Source organism: Argopecten irradians, chromosome 2 (genome assembly GCF_041381155.1).
Source record: "Argopecten irradians isolate NY chromosome 2, Ai_NY, whole genome shotgun sequence".
Lineage (NCBI taxonomy): Eukaryota > Metazoa > Mollusca > Bivalvia > Pectinida > Pectinidae > Argopecten > Argopecten irradians.
Window position 1 is genome coordinate 20881442 of NC_091135.1, and position 17383 is coordinate 20898824.

General features: G+C 34.1%; 1 protein-coding gene and 1 long non-coding RNA gene across 2 annotated transcripts; both read right to left on the reverse strand.

Moving 5' to 3' along the window:
• Positions 1-1581: 1581 nt before the first annotated feature.
• LOC138314786 (uncharacterized) lies at positions 1582-8158 on the reverse strand. The gene is made up of 5 exons (XM_069255331.1): positions 7963-8158; positions 6743-6919; positions 6260-6472; positions 2320-2437; positions 1582-1750 (listed from the first exon to the last, which is right to left on the reverse strand). The coding sequence occupies exons 1-4, from the start codon at positions 8005-8007 to the stop codon at positions 2339-2341; spliced, it is 534 nt and encodes a 177-aa protein (XP_069111432.1). The 5' UTR covers positions 8008-8158; the 3' UTR covers positions 1582-1750; positions 2320-2338.
• Positions 8159-8562: 404 nt separating this feature from the next.
• LOC138314787 (uncharacterized) lies at positions 8563-16758 on the reverse strand. The gene is made up of 3 exons (XR_011207418.1): positions 16403-16758; positions 10641-10821; positions 8563-8987 (listed from the first exon to the last, which is right to left on the reverse strand). It is a non-coding gene; the product is annotated as an uncharacterized lncRNA (long non-coding RNA).
• Positions 16759-17383: the final 625 nt, after the last annotated feature.

The window sequence follows — 17383 nt, forward strand, 5'->3', positions numbered from 1 at the left end:
TGGACCCAGGCAGAGTTGCCTCTATGTCCTTATCCTAAATATATATTATGGTTGATACACTGTTTAAATTTGTAGATTGTTAAAGTTCTTTCTTGACTCGTTGTAATATTTTAAACGTTTCTATGATGGCATTGTTATATTTGGTCTTTCCTTCCCTCATTTGCTTCTTATCTTGAGTATATTTTCTCTTTCTCGCTCACATTTCGTTAAGGCGTTCCTAATGTGTATTTCTAATTACCACATATGATGCAACTTGTTTTGCTTTTGGTGGATGCTAAATCAGAACTTCATTCCATAGAAGCCATCGTGAAATGGATTTTTTTCGGGACACAATCAATTATTTTTAATGATTCTGTCTTGAAGTAAAATAAGACATTCAAGCTTTTCTATAATGGTTATGATGTGAAATAATAACTTTTGCAACTGAAGAAAAATACTTATTCGTCTGCAACTGTTTTTGATAGAGAAAAAGTGTTTTTGGTTAACAGTGTAACATCTTATTATATTTTAAATATTATAATGTTCAAGGTCTTATGACCAAAAAGATAACAAATCTTTCGAACGTCGTGTAAATTGTGTAATACTACAGAACGTTTGTGATCATTTTGTTCACGCTTGATGAATAAATACTGTGAATTTCCTGTGTAGATAGAGGTAGTGGCTTTCCTTATGCTTTTCTTCACGTTTAAGTAATACTTTAATTTTTATTAAAGTTAAATGAAGTGTAAATATTTGACATAACAGTCTACTCTACGTCTTCCGTTCTCTCTTTTCTGAATTCTTTAATTCATCTTTTATCTGAAAAGTAATGAAAAAGCATTAAACATTAGTTCAAATAAGACAGTAAGTTGCATTGTTTAAACTGAAATGAAAAGCGATTTCATAAGGTTTATAATCAAATACCAAAGAAACTAATATAATACTTTGGAAATGCTTGAATGTGCGAGTCTGTAGCACCCTTCGACTTTTGTTGGAATTTATTTACGCTTTTCAAGTTTATCCATGCTTATTTTATCATAGGTACGTAGAGATAACATACTTGCACACAGTTATAATTAACATTATTATTTTAATTGCATACAGTTATTATTTTAATGTTTGTCTTAAAATTGTGACAACTTTGATTTTGTCATTCTGTTAATGTTTCACTTCACTGTAAACCATTTTTGTAACACAGATATGTAATACTAAACTTACTTTCTCTGATATATTATATGTATACCACATTCGGCTATTTGAATGGAATCAAAGTCATTATCATTTTCTTCTCTAGTTGCACTTGAAGGTTGATCCACTTGTATCCCACCTTCTCTAAGTTCCATACCAGGCCTAGATTAGATTGCGCAGATGGAGCGACTGTCGTTCCTATCATCACTGGCTCTTGTTTCAGTTCATTATGGCGAGGCAAATTGTTCATGCTTTTATAATTTGCTGACGCGCACGTGTTATTGGTTCCATGTAAAGCATGTGTATATCAGCTTTTACTGAGTATAGTTCTGGAATTTCATCATGCTGAACTGGATGACTTCTATTCATATCGAAACATTTTGGATGCGTCTGATGGCTTAAGGTTACCTTTGTTTTGTCCATTCTAGAAAAATTGTAGAAAAATAAACTAATGTCCTCGTTAAAAGGCAACTGCATTTCTTCTAAAGCCAAACTGAGGTGTGACAAGAATGATGAATCCTGCTGCTGAATATCTGATAATGTGTCAATGAAGGATTCGACGTTCTCAGCTAAGGAGCTGTTTCTAAAACAAATAAAAAGCTACTTTAAGATGAAAGCATACCATGTATGTTAGCGTGTGTATGCATGCGTGTTTTATCCATTAATAACATGTACAAATCAACAAATGTAATACAAATTTATTTGGTATTTCAATATGGATTCCGGTCTATATGCCTTCTATTTTCATTCTCCAAAAAACATCGACTTTATTTTTAAGCCAATGACTAATTGATACACCTGCTTCTCTTAATTGACATAATGGAAAAAAAATTGATATGCTATCTTTGGAAATAGGACCAATGTGCTCACCAATTGTCCATACAAAACAATACTATAACAATTTAATTTCTCATCTTTGTAACAATTTCAGGTTTTTCGAACAATATCAAATGACCAATCAAAAGTTCCCTTTATGTCTCTATGGTAACCATTCATGTGATGACTAATATACATCCATGCATTACATAACACAGTTTGAATAAAACATTTTAAAATAGTTATTTGCCAGTTTACAATACTGGATGATAATGTTTTGTGAGTTTATATAAAAGACTTATTATTAATTTAGGAGGGCATGCATTCTCAACTCACGTTTCGGGATTCAGTCTTCTTAGAAGATTTTCTCTCTTTTCTCTAGTCCATCAAGACCATTTGCAAGATGTCGCAATATGTCTCTAGGTCCTCCGTTATTACGTGCTCCAAATCTTGCCTTTGAAACGAGAAAACCAGCATGAGGATTCGTATGTTTTTTTTTTATAATTAAATATCCAAGAACATTTATATGTTTGAAGACTACCAAGGTTGGGGCCTTGGGTAAGCCTTCTGAATACAAACATATGTCCCCTCACAGGCGGGTTTTCATTCATCACACGTTGATACTAGGCATTCATTCTACTTTCTCTATTCTTTCTTTCTTTGAATGCAAATATATATGTTAAATATATTGTTACATGTAATAATATTATTATGTACTTACAGTTTGCACTGACATGGACTCAATAACCTGTCTAGCATTACCATTATCAGTGTATAATGTTAGCACAACACGCGCTGCGATTCTATTGTTACGTGCATAGTCGATGGCGTAGCAACGTGAGGTCATGACCCCACTTTTGGCGGAAACATATGAATGACTCGATTCCAATCAGCTGTTCAATCAAATTCGTTGACGATAACGGGAGAGAAAAAATATATGGGTATTTTAATAAAAAATATGCAACTGCCGCGGGAAAAAAATAATATTCATTTACTTGAAAACTGTAAATATAAGGAATAGATGTTTATTTGTCTTCGCCGGAGTTACATGATTTACACGTGCCCTATTATCATTATACTCTCATAACCTCAACAAAATAAACATTTATTCCTTAAAATAGTAAGGATATATATGTATAAATTAGAACGTAGAAATACACGAAAACAAGTTCATGAACTTGATTTACCAACAGTTGCGTCATTTAATCTTAACTCTTCGGTTATCATTGTGCATGTCTGTGGGTGTCTTGTTTCTGTCCATTGGACGAGACACACCAAAATCTATAAAATTGGTAGTTTTTTCTCCTGCTTAGCGCGCAGTATTACGGGAGTTGGATCACTGGTTTCAGAGATATAACACTATAAAAAGGGGGTTAAGGGCTTCGAATCCCATGTGGGGCAGTTACCAGGTACTGATCGCTGGTCTGTGTTTTTTTCGGGTATTCCGGCTTTGCTCCACCAACAAACCTGACACGTCCTTAAATGACCTTGGATGTTAATAGGACGTTACACTAATAAAACCAAATATCAAAAGGGCAATTATTCTACTACATCAGAAGACATATTATGAATAAACCGCAGTCTCCCCAAAAAAGCATCGCGCACTCACTACACACCGCATTCATGGGTGGCCATCCTTACATGACCATGGCTGTTAATCTAATAGGACGTTAATCTATCACACAAAGGCATGCCAGTCTATGCATGAATTGGGAGATTGCATTTTAACGTTGCGTCACTTTGAAACAGCTGAAATCCAGTCAAAGACCTCAAGTAAAGACGACCCGTAAAGGTGACTTTTAGATTTATAGAAATAACAGCATACGCTTTTCATCCACTTAAGACCCGCTGGTTACTAAGATTATTTATTCATTATGCTCAATATCTTTTTGGGTTTATGAAGTCATCGCCTCTAAGAAGAATGTCCTTCCGTTGTTTGTCTATGATTTACTTAATCCAAACGATATTGAGAATAATGCATATGATTTAATTTGAATAACTCGGTGAGGTGCATTGGTACATTTGCTAATTTATTTTGGCCAATGAATGTGTTACTTTTAAAATTTCTCGCGAAAACGTTCTTCGTATATGACGTCATCATGCTTCACTTACATTACTTTCGGACAGAAATAACTTCAATGTTCTTGTTTGTGTGATTACATGAACACGCTGGGTGATTTAAGGACAACCTCTCATTTACGCAGTGTGTCTTAGCATGATGCCAAAGTTACCAAACAGACACTCTCCAACCGGCCATATTATACTAATAACAAGAAAACCAGTCGTTTTACTCCTGTTGTACAGAGCGCTATTTGCAGGAGCTGAAACTACCACATAGACAGTGGTATGTGCTGGCGTGCAGACATAACAAAGAGCTTACCTCACAGGGGCGAGCGCCCTACTGAAGGCCAAAACGAGTGTAACATGTGAAATGAAAATATTGAAACACATTGATTACCATACGCAACATGAAGTTGAAATACATTCAACAATATGCCAAAAAGCTAGATAGAATATTAAATTGCATATGACAACGTCCTATAACTGCATCATCTTTCTAAGACTCCTCAACGATATCTTTATATTCGCCTAACCTGTAAAGGCCGAGTGGTTAAGATGTCTCGACATATTACCACAAGCCCTCCACCCCTGGGTCGCGAATTCGAATCCCACGTTGGGTAGATGCCAGGTACTGATAGCTGTCGGTGGTTTTTCTCCGGGTATTCCGGCTTTCCTCCAGCAACAGGCCGCGGTGGCGGAGTGGTTGAGATGTACCGACATATAACCACATGCCCTCCACCTCTGGGTCGCGAGTTCGAATCCTATGTGGGGCAGTTGTCAGGTACTGACCGCTGGTCGGTGGTTTTTCTCCGGGTACTCCGGCCTTCCACCAATAACAAACCTGAAACGCCCTTAAATGACCCTGGCTGTTAATAGGACGTTAAACTAATCAAACCAAAACTCCACCAACAAACCTGGCACGTCCTTACATGACCCTGGCTGTTAATAGGACGTTATACTAATAAAACCCAAAAACCATTTTTTACTTAAATTGTTTTTACTTAAATCATCACTGTACCAGCATTTTTGGTTCATCGAGCTACTGTTTACCGTAAATCTTAACAAGGTTCGTGGTAATTAAAATATTGAGCATTAATATATGAAATGATACACTTTTGTCGCTTTTACAAATAATGGTAAGTTTTACCATATTTTCCTTAAATTGATTTTACTTAAATCATCATTGTGTCAGCATTTTTGCCTTATCGAGCTAAGGTTTACTGTTATTCTTAACTAGGGTCGTGGTAATTTAAATATTAAGCTTAATTTTTTTAACTGTAGATATTGAAACCTTTTCCCTATTGATATGCAAAATATTTACAAAAGTTTAGTACCAGAACCTTTTTCTATACAGGGTTAAATTTGGCAAAAATGACTGAAAATGGTGCATTTTAGTTCAAAATTAAGGGATAGGGATAGCATATTTTATCAATCATAACTGTTAACATTTTTTGAATGAATACCAAGGAAAAATAAATTTTGCAAACATCCATATATATCAATCACCTTATTAGGAAATTAAGGCTTTAATTTAATATCTTGTGATTATGGTCAAAACGGCAAAAGTTGAATAAAATCCAATATTTTGTAAACTAGTGTCTTTGAGAAACAGTAGATCAAAAACCAGCACACAGACATATGTTTTTTTCTTCCAGTTTCTTCTATGGTATGAATTCCAATTTCCAAAAATCTAAATTGCGATAAAAAGTTTAACTTCTCAGAGGAATAAATACTTTAAATTATCCAGTGATGAGATTCAGACTATGTGGATCGGGTCCGAGTGCAGCCTAAACGACCTCGCAGGGGACTCCTAATTCCTCTTAGTAGACTAGTGTTAATGTATTCCCTACTATCACAAATTAATGTTTTCCCTCATTACTCGTTAATGAATTAGGTTATTGCAATCAAAATATATTCAATTTGAGCTTTGTTGTTTACTGTATGTTCTGACAATGCTTGAATCGTTGACGAAACATAAACTTATAGGTACATGTACATTGTTTACGTTAAAGCACACTTGTATAGCATCTATTAATAGTAACATAGATAAAGGTTTTGTCTAATTACTCTGTACTATACTCTGAACTGAACAAGTTGAAATGAAAGTCAAAGATCGATGCTCAATGTCGATTTCGGCACTGGGAAATGAAATGGTTTTATTAGTTTATCTTCATCAAATCCAATGAGATATTTTGACAAACTAAAGTCTACTTACAGTGCAGGACAGGCCGTTTATGTTGAATTCTGGTATCAAAGAAGTTGTAACAATTTTACTGTCGTCAATATGATGAAAATTGCTGATGTCAATTGTGAAGCTTGTTCTTCCAGTGAATGGTCCCCTATGCTTTAATTTCCACTGAATGCCTCCGCCATCCCCAAGAAGATGGCATTTGTTAACACATTCAACAGACGGCATTGTGTCTATTATCTGAAAAAAAGTGATGTGAAGCTGCATTTTGTACAAAAAATTCGATATCTAACCGAAATAAAACCTATCAATTGCAAAACAGTTTCATGTGAGGAAATGGATTTTTCTTATAAAGGGCGATAACACAATTAGTAAAAAACGCTCGTAGCTTTCCATGTGTTTTACAATGGTTTCTAAGAAATCTCTTAAATACGTTCCTATATGGCTGTTTATCTGTTCTGTTTAAAGCCATTGCTAATCTGTTCTTATTATTTTTTCATGAAATCAAACCTGTTCCTCTTTGTACACAGTTTCACCGCTATCTTCCCTGATGACATGGTCCCAGTGAGACGGTGATGAAAGTCTAAATTTCAGTCCTGTGTTCTCGTAATTAACGAGTTTTAATAACTTGATTTCCATTCTTTCTGTTAACCGGAAATTGATCTCCTCCATCTTTCTTTTGCGTTCCTGTTTCAAATTAATATAAATGATATTTATCCGTTATAACATGTTTTACATTGTGAAAGTAGTTCTTATCAGTATAGTAAAAAGCCCACGGTCAAAGTCTTAAAACGTTTGACCTTGTAATCTATCAAGAGTATCTTAATCCAAACACATCTGTGAATTCAGACCCACTTACAAGTTTTGTAATCTATCTATAAAGAGTATTTTATTCTACTACATCCGCGAGTTGAAAATATTTTTGCAATTTTAGTCAATACGATGGGCTATATAATTCACGATTTTGATTGGCTTGTAACTTAGAAGGTGTACAAAATTTAATTGAATTTGCTTCAAAAGTTTTGGAGACAAAGTCACACGATGGACGACGCACGACGATGAACTAAAGGCGATAAGAATAGGTCACTTGAGACATTCATCTCAGGTGACCTAGAAATTTATTGAATTAAAAAAACGAAAATCTATTCATAAAACTGGATAAATCTCTCTTTATTTTCGGCCTTTGGCCATCTTCAGGTACATAGAGACACAAGAAAGCTTACCTTTGATATGATTAGCCAACATTGAGATATGTACTTGAAGATTCAATGAATCGATTTCATTTTTGTTTACTTTAAATATATATTTAGCTAGCATTTCTTATATTTTTCAATGAGGAAAGAGTACATTTAGCTAGCACTATCATAGGAAAAGTAAACACTATCACTAAGAAACACAATACTAATATACCGCAGTCTCCTAAAACATTAACATTGACATTAACACAATGCATTGCATACAAGGGAGGCCATCCTTAGCTGACTTTGTTTGTTTGTTTGATAAATTAACGTCCTATTTAACAGCTATGGTCATGTAAGGCCTCCCATGTATGCGGTGTGTTGCGTATATGTTGTGCGTGGTGCGTGTTTTGGGAGACTTTTTTATATGACAAAAACAAATGAATGCCACGATTTTACCTTATGAGCCTAACAGAAGTCTTTACAAGCTACAATGAATTTAAAGCTATTAAAAACAAACTCATTTCCATATTTTGTTTCGTAAAAACGTACCTCTCTGCAATCAAACATCATTTCATACGGTCCTAGGAGTGGCATTCCTTACGTGCACAGTCGGGCAATCTGCTTGACTACCTTCCCTTGTATAGACTTCGGTCTCTAATTTCAAATGAATGTCTTCCTTGCATATTGAACAGTAAAACACTGAGAAATGTTTAGAATATACATGAACGCAGTTTGTTCTATCATTAGGAATGATGTAGAAAACATCCAAATTAGTTTGTGACGGATAATCTATCAAAGGTATTTCTTTAGATGTTTTGGTGTTTGATTTACCGATTTCCATCCAATGTACTTTCAAAGAAAGTGACTTACATGGAACACATAATGGAATTTCAGTTATTGCATAATGATTCAGCATTGTATTTCGCCCTATATGAAACTCAGGCACCGGTGAAACTAACATCCGATCATTTCCAATTTCAATACACTTTAAGATCTTCCCTAAATCCGTGTGAATTGAACCACGTAGCGCGAAAGAATTATCTGTTCTGTCTTTGAATATGTCCTCAGAGAAGGATAGTTTGACAGCTGATCTATGAATCGAAACCTTCAATTTTTTCCAATGAATTTCCTCTTTAATTTTCCAATCTTCATTTAAACAGTTTGTTGACGGAATAGTGGCATTTTCAATACCTGATAACTTTGGCCAGTCGTGCTTGATGGTTCCGTGGTTTTGTTTTCTAAAGGCGTGGATGGTTCTGGTAGAAACCTTTCTTCTAAAGAAAAATCTGCAGACGATTTACGACATGTTTCTTTATCTACTTTGACGAAATCGCGACGACGCTCTACAAACAGGGATTCAGTTTTTGCAAATTTAAAACAAATTTCTAATTTTTCCTGGTTTTGTGGTACATATAACGGAGAATCTTCTACATTGCTTTTGTTCTGTTCTTTTCCTTTCCACAATTTCTTTGTCCATTTTGTGAATTTCAATCTAATGTTGAAAATATTCTTCAGCCCCCTATTCCTGGCCACAGCAAAAACGGTCATAAATAGTATAAAAAGTACAACAAAACCTGAAATAAATAAAATAATACAAAATTGTTTGATTTAATACAAAACACGTGTATCTTAAATTCATCCCTTGGTATTCAAGAGATAACAAGAAATGATAAAACGCAAAAAACAAAAATGTAAACAAACAAAAAATCTCTGACGCACACTAATTAGTTATATGTAACAGCTGTCTTTGGAAATATCATCAATCCCTATAATAATTAGTTACGTCATACACCTTGTAAAATACATGAAATATACATGAATGAAATTTACATTGTTCGAAGACACAAACGTATTTAAACTATGATACTAGTACATGTATTACGACGCTATAGGGAGTGTGGTATGCGACCGGGTGGGGTGTCATACTCGGTGTCTCCGGCAGTATGTTTCAGTGAATTAGCACTATAAAATGGGCAAGCGTTTTCACTACTGCAAATTATTTTGAGTGGCTTTATGTCTAACATTAATTGATTTAGGCTTAAAAATTAATTAGATGGCCGTTACGATCCATGTGCCTCTTTGTTTTGGCTGGTCTTCAGTCCTATTCAGCAATTGGTAACAATTTGGTTGGTTAATCAGATAAATTAAACATTTCTAATTACATCAGATTATGCGTATAACCACAGCGAAGACGAGAGATTTTGTAGTCTGTTTGTGTGTCCGGTTTGTTTTGTTTGTTTTATTATATCAACATTCTATTAACAGTCAGGGACAAGGCCTCCCGTGTATATGGTGCCTTGCGAGTATGAAGTGCGAGGTATGTGCTTTGAGAGACCAAAGGATATTGCCAAGAGCCTATAGCTACTTCACAAGGACCAGCGCTCAACTGAAGACAGTGTCAATGGAGGCGTTAGGAAGAAGAAAGTCAGTTAAGGCAGAGGACAGAATCCAGTGCCTTCTTCAAATGGGTGAGCGCTCAACCAATGGCCATAGTGAGGCTGTGTCAAGGGATGAAGACCGTCAGTTAAGAAAATATTATAAATTTAGTCGCATTTTACAATTCATGCAATATGGGCATCAGGTATAATTCTACTGCACTACACGACGTAAATATAAACCAAACTACGCATCAACATTAATTTGGTATGTTTTATGTTTCGTAAATGCAATATATATAGAGAGAGAGAGCTTATTCCTTTGAGTGAGGAGGTGGAGTATATGATATTTCCACGAGTTTGAAGCACGTGTGAAAAATATTTAAGTTACCACCTCCCGAGATGAAATATAACTGGTATTCATCAAGAAACAAGAAAAAAATTTCGCTTTCATTTCCGAAGACCATCACTACTAGTTCTGCCAAAGGTTATACCGCCATTGTATAATTGTTTTGCCCTTGCGATTGTTACGTCGTATTTTTGTGAGCATAACGTCATATTTCAACACAAAAAATATGTCGTCATTTTTGTGCACAAACTAATGACGTAACAATCAAATGATATTTTCACTGTCCATGCTGGTCAAAAGCGAGTATTTTCCATTCCAGGTTCCCAAAACAAACCGTATTTTTCACTGCGAAAAATGTACTAAATTATTGTTTTAAAGAGCAAACAAATCGAAATACATGTGTTCCTCGCTAAATAATGTGGTTGATGTTGACATTGTCTTGTCTAGTAACTACACTTGTAATATTTCTATGATTATTAGATCTTTAAGGTATGGATATTTACCAACTACTACTGGTGTTACTATTACCCAAATAACACCATTAATGACATCTGTGGGTATCCGTGGGGATGATCCTTCTGGCAATGTCGTTGAATTTTCGACAGTGTTGGCTCCGTATTCCGTATACGTAGAGTCCATTGTTTCGGAGGTACTGCTTCCAGGGACTTATAATGCCTGAATGTACTACAACAATAATGCAACATAAATATTAAAATAATGTAATTTATGTTTTCAAAATGGTGATTCCATTGGGACATTGGCGTATCTATTTTCTAATTATCCTATTTGATTAAATATGGCGCATTATGAAGATTGTCTGCAAAGCTTGGGTATCTATATAGGCCATAAATTCTATAGGGAGACAGTTTAATGCTTAAAGATGCTCCACCGCCGAAAGAGCATAAATGATATTCATTATTTGAACCTTAATTGGTGTTTAATCATGTATATATATGTCAAATGAACACAAACATAATACAGAATAATTTTTTTTTGCCTTTGGTGCATGGGCAATCAGTACTTCATTATATATAGAATGTAGTGTCACAGAATTTTTTCGGGATGCAATTAATTATTTTTTGTATTTTAACTTGAAATAAAATTAGAAGCTCAAACTTGTCAATGGTGGTAATGGTGTAAAGTAAGTAACTTTTGTAACTGAAGAAAAATACTAAATCGTCTGCTACTGTTTTTGATAGTGAAAAAAAAATAACCATTTGTCAGCGGTGGAGCATCTTTAAATACATTGTGCAGACTACATAATTTGATTTAATATGACAGAAATAGAGGTTATATTATATTAGATAATCAGTCCAATTTGATAGCAATATCAAAATGATGTTCGGATCAGTCTGGACTGAGATTTAGATAGCATATTATGTAAATTTCTGTTTGTTTTTGTTTGTTTGTTTGTTTGTTTGATTAATTTAACGTCCTATTAACAGCCAGGGTCATTTAAGGACGGCCTTCCATGTATGCGGTGTGTTGCGTGTATGTTGTGCGAGGTGCGTGTTTTGGGAGACTGCGGTATATTCATGTAGTGCCTTCTTGTATAGTGGAACTGTTGCCCTTTTTATAGTGCTATATCACTGAAGCATGCCGCCGAAGACACCAAGCAACACACCCCACCCGTTCACATTATACTGACAACGGACGAACCAGTCGTCCCACTCCCTGTATGCTGAACGCTAAGCAGGAGCAGAAACTACCACTTTTATAGACTTTGGTGTGTCTCGGCCAGGGGACAGAACCCAGAGCCTTCCTCACAGGGGCGAACGCTCAACTCAAGGCCAAAAGTGAGTGGGTGCCAAGGGAGGCATTAGGAAGAATAAAGTCAGTTAGGAAGAAGAGAAAAGATAAGATCCTAAATTTAGTCGCCTTTTACGATCATGCAATAGGGGCAGCAGGTACAATTCTTACGCCCTACCTGCAGGGCCTTCTGTGTAATAAAAAACAGTATAATGTAACAATAGCTTTTTACGAATAAAATTACAAAAATAAGCATGAATATATCTAGAATGCCTGTTTTTATTTCAATCTTCTGCCATAACGATGCAAACGCGGCACAGTTTTTTTTAATAAAAATAAAATGTGGACGGTTATCAGTTATGTTATATTGGAGTAACAGTAACGAACTTAAACCGAAAAATAATATGTATATCTAAATTGTTGCCCTTGAAACTTTATCCATAACTTTAACGTTAACTAAAAAGCAGAAATACATCAATGATATTTCTGATATATAGGTTTTCTTAATAACAGTTTAAGTGCAGATTTAAATTCATTATTTTAAAATTATACTAAATCCTTAAAACTGTATATTCATTATCGATCCTTTTGTACATCATACCGAGATTTAGATAGTATGAAATAGGCCTATTAACATTTATCGTATAATCCAAAAAGTAACCACATAAAGTGTTAAAATGAAAAATTAAATTACTTGTATACAGGCATTATAAATATAAATAGTATCTTGACATTTCAAAAAATATATATACTTAATGATATTTAAATAAGTATATTTAGTGTGGTAAATCTGTAACCCTCCGTGTATAACTATCCATGTAGATTCGAAACGGTGAAAATACATGCATGGAATTCTTACTAATACCTTGAAGTTACGGAAGATTGCTATATGTTACGATTCCGTAATTACAGTACTTGGTTGGAATAATTGTTAAGGTTAAACCTTTAGCTGAAATAGTTCTTCGAATCATTTTTGTTTCTGAATAATTTAACTTCCATTATTGTTTTACCTGTGCACGACATTATACGTATAGATATGTAATATTTATTCCTAGGTATGATCAGGGATATTTTATTTCCATTTGCTTTTTCATCTTCATTTTAAAATATATAATAAATATTTGAACCTTGAACTTTTAAAAATTGAAGGTGACAATAAAAAAAACCTAGAGCATAGATGTACGGGGTTTCCATATTTCAAATCTTATCCAATTAACGGATGTCCTAACCTGATTTTCAGTAAGACAATAGTAAATACCCAATATTAGTCCATCGAATAACAAATTGCCCGCGCCAGGTAATTACAAGTGAGTTCGATGAATGGCGTTATGTACAGGTAAACAACATCCTGGTCCAGGTATTACATAACCATCAAACCAAAGGCATGGCTAATTATATATCTATATCGGTGTATCTACTCGTATATCGATTAAAATTTGAAAGCAACCGCACAGTCTGAAAAATTGTTAGTTTGTTTTGTCAATATTTTTTTATCTTTTATAATATAAAAAAAAATATTTCTACCACATATTGAAAGTATTACGGTATTGTAATAAATGTATCTCAATTTATTCGGTTAGCAACACACAACACAATGTTTGTGATGCTCAATCATCGGTGTGTACGCACGTACGTCAAGCATCATATCCTTGATGCATTAATCAAGGATTTCTTTAAATGTTACGTAAATTTTCAATTTACAGTCACAAACTTTGCAATTCACAATGTATCAAAGATACAGACTACAGGAAAATAGTATCTTATTAAAACTTATTCGTTGCTGAACTCCTCGACAAAAAATCCGGAACTGTCTGTGTGGAATTTTCTTTCATAATTACATGTACTCGAAGGTACCTGCAATTAGAGCATAAATTAGAGTATTTGAAACATCGAATTTCACACTTTTAGTTATGTTACATTCAAGCCAAAGTTATTGTACGATTAACTTCACTCAAAAGTATTCATAAAAAGTAGTTGATCGGTTTTCCTGTGACCGTCGATATAAGTGATAGCACATCAGTTATAGAACAGCTATAAGTCACGGATATTATAACGTCACTTCCGGTTTAGGGCTAGAAAATATGCATAATTGGGCGGTCAGAAAATTTGACCTCGATATTGACGGCTTACAGGTTATTTCGGTCGCGCGAGATACGGAGAGATTTCTGCACTAGCCTAAAAGCAATTTCCAGCATAAATTGAAATAATCATTTTTGACTGCACAAATCCTTTAAAATTCCATAGTTCGATTTATGTGAAACGTCAGTGTAATCATGTTGGATGCTAAATATAATGGTAACACTTTCGAGCTATATTGGTTAGAATATGGTATCAAAAATGAAGGCATCTGATTGCCTAAAATTTAGATAATGTAAGATTTAAGTGAAAATTGGTATAAAGAGGTGACACTACAAAATTCTTGGGAGTCAATGCTGACAAAAAAGGCAACTCTGATTGGATGAAAATTCGATATTTTTGAATATTTTAGTATACACTGTGAGTGCAAATTGGTACAAATTAAGATTTTAAACTTGCTGTGTTGTAATTCTTTTTATATATATTTTATTTGAAAATCATTTTAATTCAATAACAAATAGTTTGTATCTACAAATTATCTTAAAATTATCTTATGTTGGATCGTTTGATTTTGAGTTGCTAATGAAAGTATATTTCTTTCCAATAAATATTTTCGAGATTTCTGGTACTAAAAAAGAAAGTAAGAATACAAATACAAAAATGTGATAATGTAAAATTATATCACTTATTGTTGCTTTATAATGCTAACTATGGTCAATTTGGAATTAAAAATCACCTAACTATCTACTTATTAATAAAGATTATGCCTGTTGCATGTTTTAAATTTAAATTGTGGACAAAATCGAAAACATGCCGTACATTTGAAGCAATATCCAAAATCCTTTTGAGACTTTGTGTTTGTTCTAATCTTACTGAGACTTGGTCAAATTCTTGCTCTCGTTGCAAACGTTTTATATCACGCTGTTAAAAAGACGTTGAAATAAGATCAATATTATGGAGTAACATGTGTCCTTTTATCAAATCAATATTCTGTGCAATGTAGGATAGAATAAACATTTGTTTGTTGAATTAAAGTCTTATTAACATCCAGGGACATGTAAAGACGGCCTCCCACGTATACATGTACGTATTTAGTGTGAGGTGCGTATTGTGTCTTCTATAGTGGAACTATTGATCTTATTATAGTGCTATATCACTGAAGTATGCAGCCGAAGAGACAATTATTACGTGTACTTTTTTAATAGAGAGGGCTTACAGCTCAGGTCATGCTTGAAAGTCTGTATGTTTTGTGATGCTGCGTTATATTTGTGTTGGTTTTCCTTGTGACAGTCGTCCTATTTTATAGTGCTATCTCATAGAAACATACAACAATAAACTCCGGACAACACACCCCGCCTGATCACATTATTCTAACAAACTAGAATGTGACTAAATCCTAGCTAAAACTCAAATGTATCTTCCTTTCGAACGTCTCCTTGTCAACATATCAGCCCTAAAAAGAATGCTCAGTATATTTCTCAACACCAGTGTTTGGCCTTTTCGGTAGTTTGTGTTTTGTTTTTAGAAATGAACGATAAATGATTACAAATACCCTTATGTCCGAGTTGATTAATGATAAAATAAACACGTCTTCATGAAAAATTGAAAACAGAAGTGTGTTCATAGGAACTCCGGGTAGAAGCGGTTTGTAAATACGTAGTCATTATTTCGTGAAGCAACACAATGCACCATGAGTCATTCTATATAGAATTACGTGTCCAATTGTGTACATGTATTTGAATCTAAATTTGGTATTATGATCCATTGCATTTGAACAATAAGCACGTTGAACATTTCTACCTAATGTTATCCACTACTGTAGGGCATGTTTAAATTAACAGACAGTATATATAAACAAGAAATATATTACCTTAGTACTTTATACACACGTAGATGTATGTTAATCCCGTAAATGTCCAGATAAACCTGAAATACCACCATTGGAGTAGTTTCACTATGCATAATTTCGAGTACTAGAATGGCCTCGTTCAACGCGTTGTGACAAATTCAACTTATGGATAAAAGTTAAAACCACCGCATGTGTGATATATTCATGTCATAGCGTGTAAAAGGTATCTAAAGAGACTCTTTCTAACCAACCATTAATTGTAAGCAAATATCATACTTACATACAAACAATAACAACACATAAGTGAGTGTTATCCTTGTGTCTGTCTGCATATTTAACATTAACGTGTCAAACATTCTAATGTCAGTCACAATATACCATGTACCGGAGAACGTACGAGGATAAAGTGGAATTTCTTTGATGTGGTATTTTTGGTTAAGGTAATAGCTTGCTTTGAAACATAATATTTCAAGATATGATTTTATTGTTTCTTACCTATTATGTTATTTAAAATGTTATCTTCAATTATCGTAGACTACACAGATAACTTTTCAATTGAATTAATTAAAGATTAAATATCCAATAACTTACATTCTCTCGACAAAGTTCCGCCATTCAAATAGTCTATCCGTTCATGTTGTCCATATATAATGTTAATATGAGTCCCTCTCCATTTGTAGTCCTTCAGTAAACGCGCTATGTATTATCTGTAGTACAGATGTATGCCACTGCGCTGTTCCATGGGACCTTCAGTAAACGTGCTATGTATCATATCGAGTTATTTAGTCACTGTTTGTTAAAAAGGTCTCTTAATGTACAGTATTACCTCATTCCTAAGGTGTCCTACTACACTTCGTTTGTTTCATACTTCCAAAACTGTATAAAAAACTCCAATATCGATTGCACACTTTACGTAGTAGACGTCTTACTTAATAGTCACAGATAAAACACTAACCACGTGATAGTGTCTCGGAATAGAGGAAGAACTAGCACGCACTTCTGTGTATCTATACAGTTACAAAATAATTCAAGGTTACAGTGTACAATATGAATAGTAACACTGTAAAACTTATTTTTGTTTAAAGCTATCAACTTAAACTCAAGTGCGCAATTTATTCAAATATAAATAATGAATGCATTGGTATGGTTTGGTTTGGTTTATTATATATTAACTTCCTATTAACAGGCATGGCCATAAAAGGACGGCCTCCAGTGTATGTGCTGTCTTGCATGTGTGACATGCGTTTTGGAAGACTGGTATATTCCGGTTGTGTATTCTTATATAGAGGAACTGTTGCCTTTTTATAGTGATATATCACTGGTCTGAAGCATGCAGCTGGAAAAAAACAAGCAACATACACAACCAGGTCACATTATTTATCCTGTAACTATGCATGTTTCACAATGGAAAAACCATGTGATTAGTTCCATAGCAGTTGGTTATCATTTATGTTTACACTCTTGAGTGTGACTGTTGTTTATCATGCTTATCTAAAATCTCGTTAGTTAATTTTCAAATTTACGCTAAAGCTCAATTAACTAACTAAAGTTTGATAAACATGATAAACAACA

What these genes read in the sequence shown, in the direction of transcription:
- LOC138314786 (XM_069255331.1), bottom strand. Translation starts at nt 8,007, where the DNA reads ATGCCACTCCTAGGACCGTATGAAATGATGTTTGATTGCAGAGAG. An exon ending in TGATGTTTGATTGCAGAGAG is followed by an intron (nt 6,920 to 7,962) that starts GTACGTTTTTAC and finishes AATTTGAAACAG; the next exon opens with GAACGCAAAAGAAAGATGGA. An exon ending in CTGTGTACAAAGAGGAACAG is followed by an intron (nt 6,473 to 6,742) that starts GTTTGATTTCAT and finishes ACTTTTTTTCAG; the next exon opens with ATAATAGACACAATGCCGTC.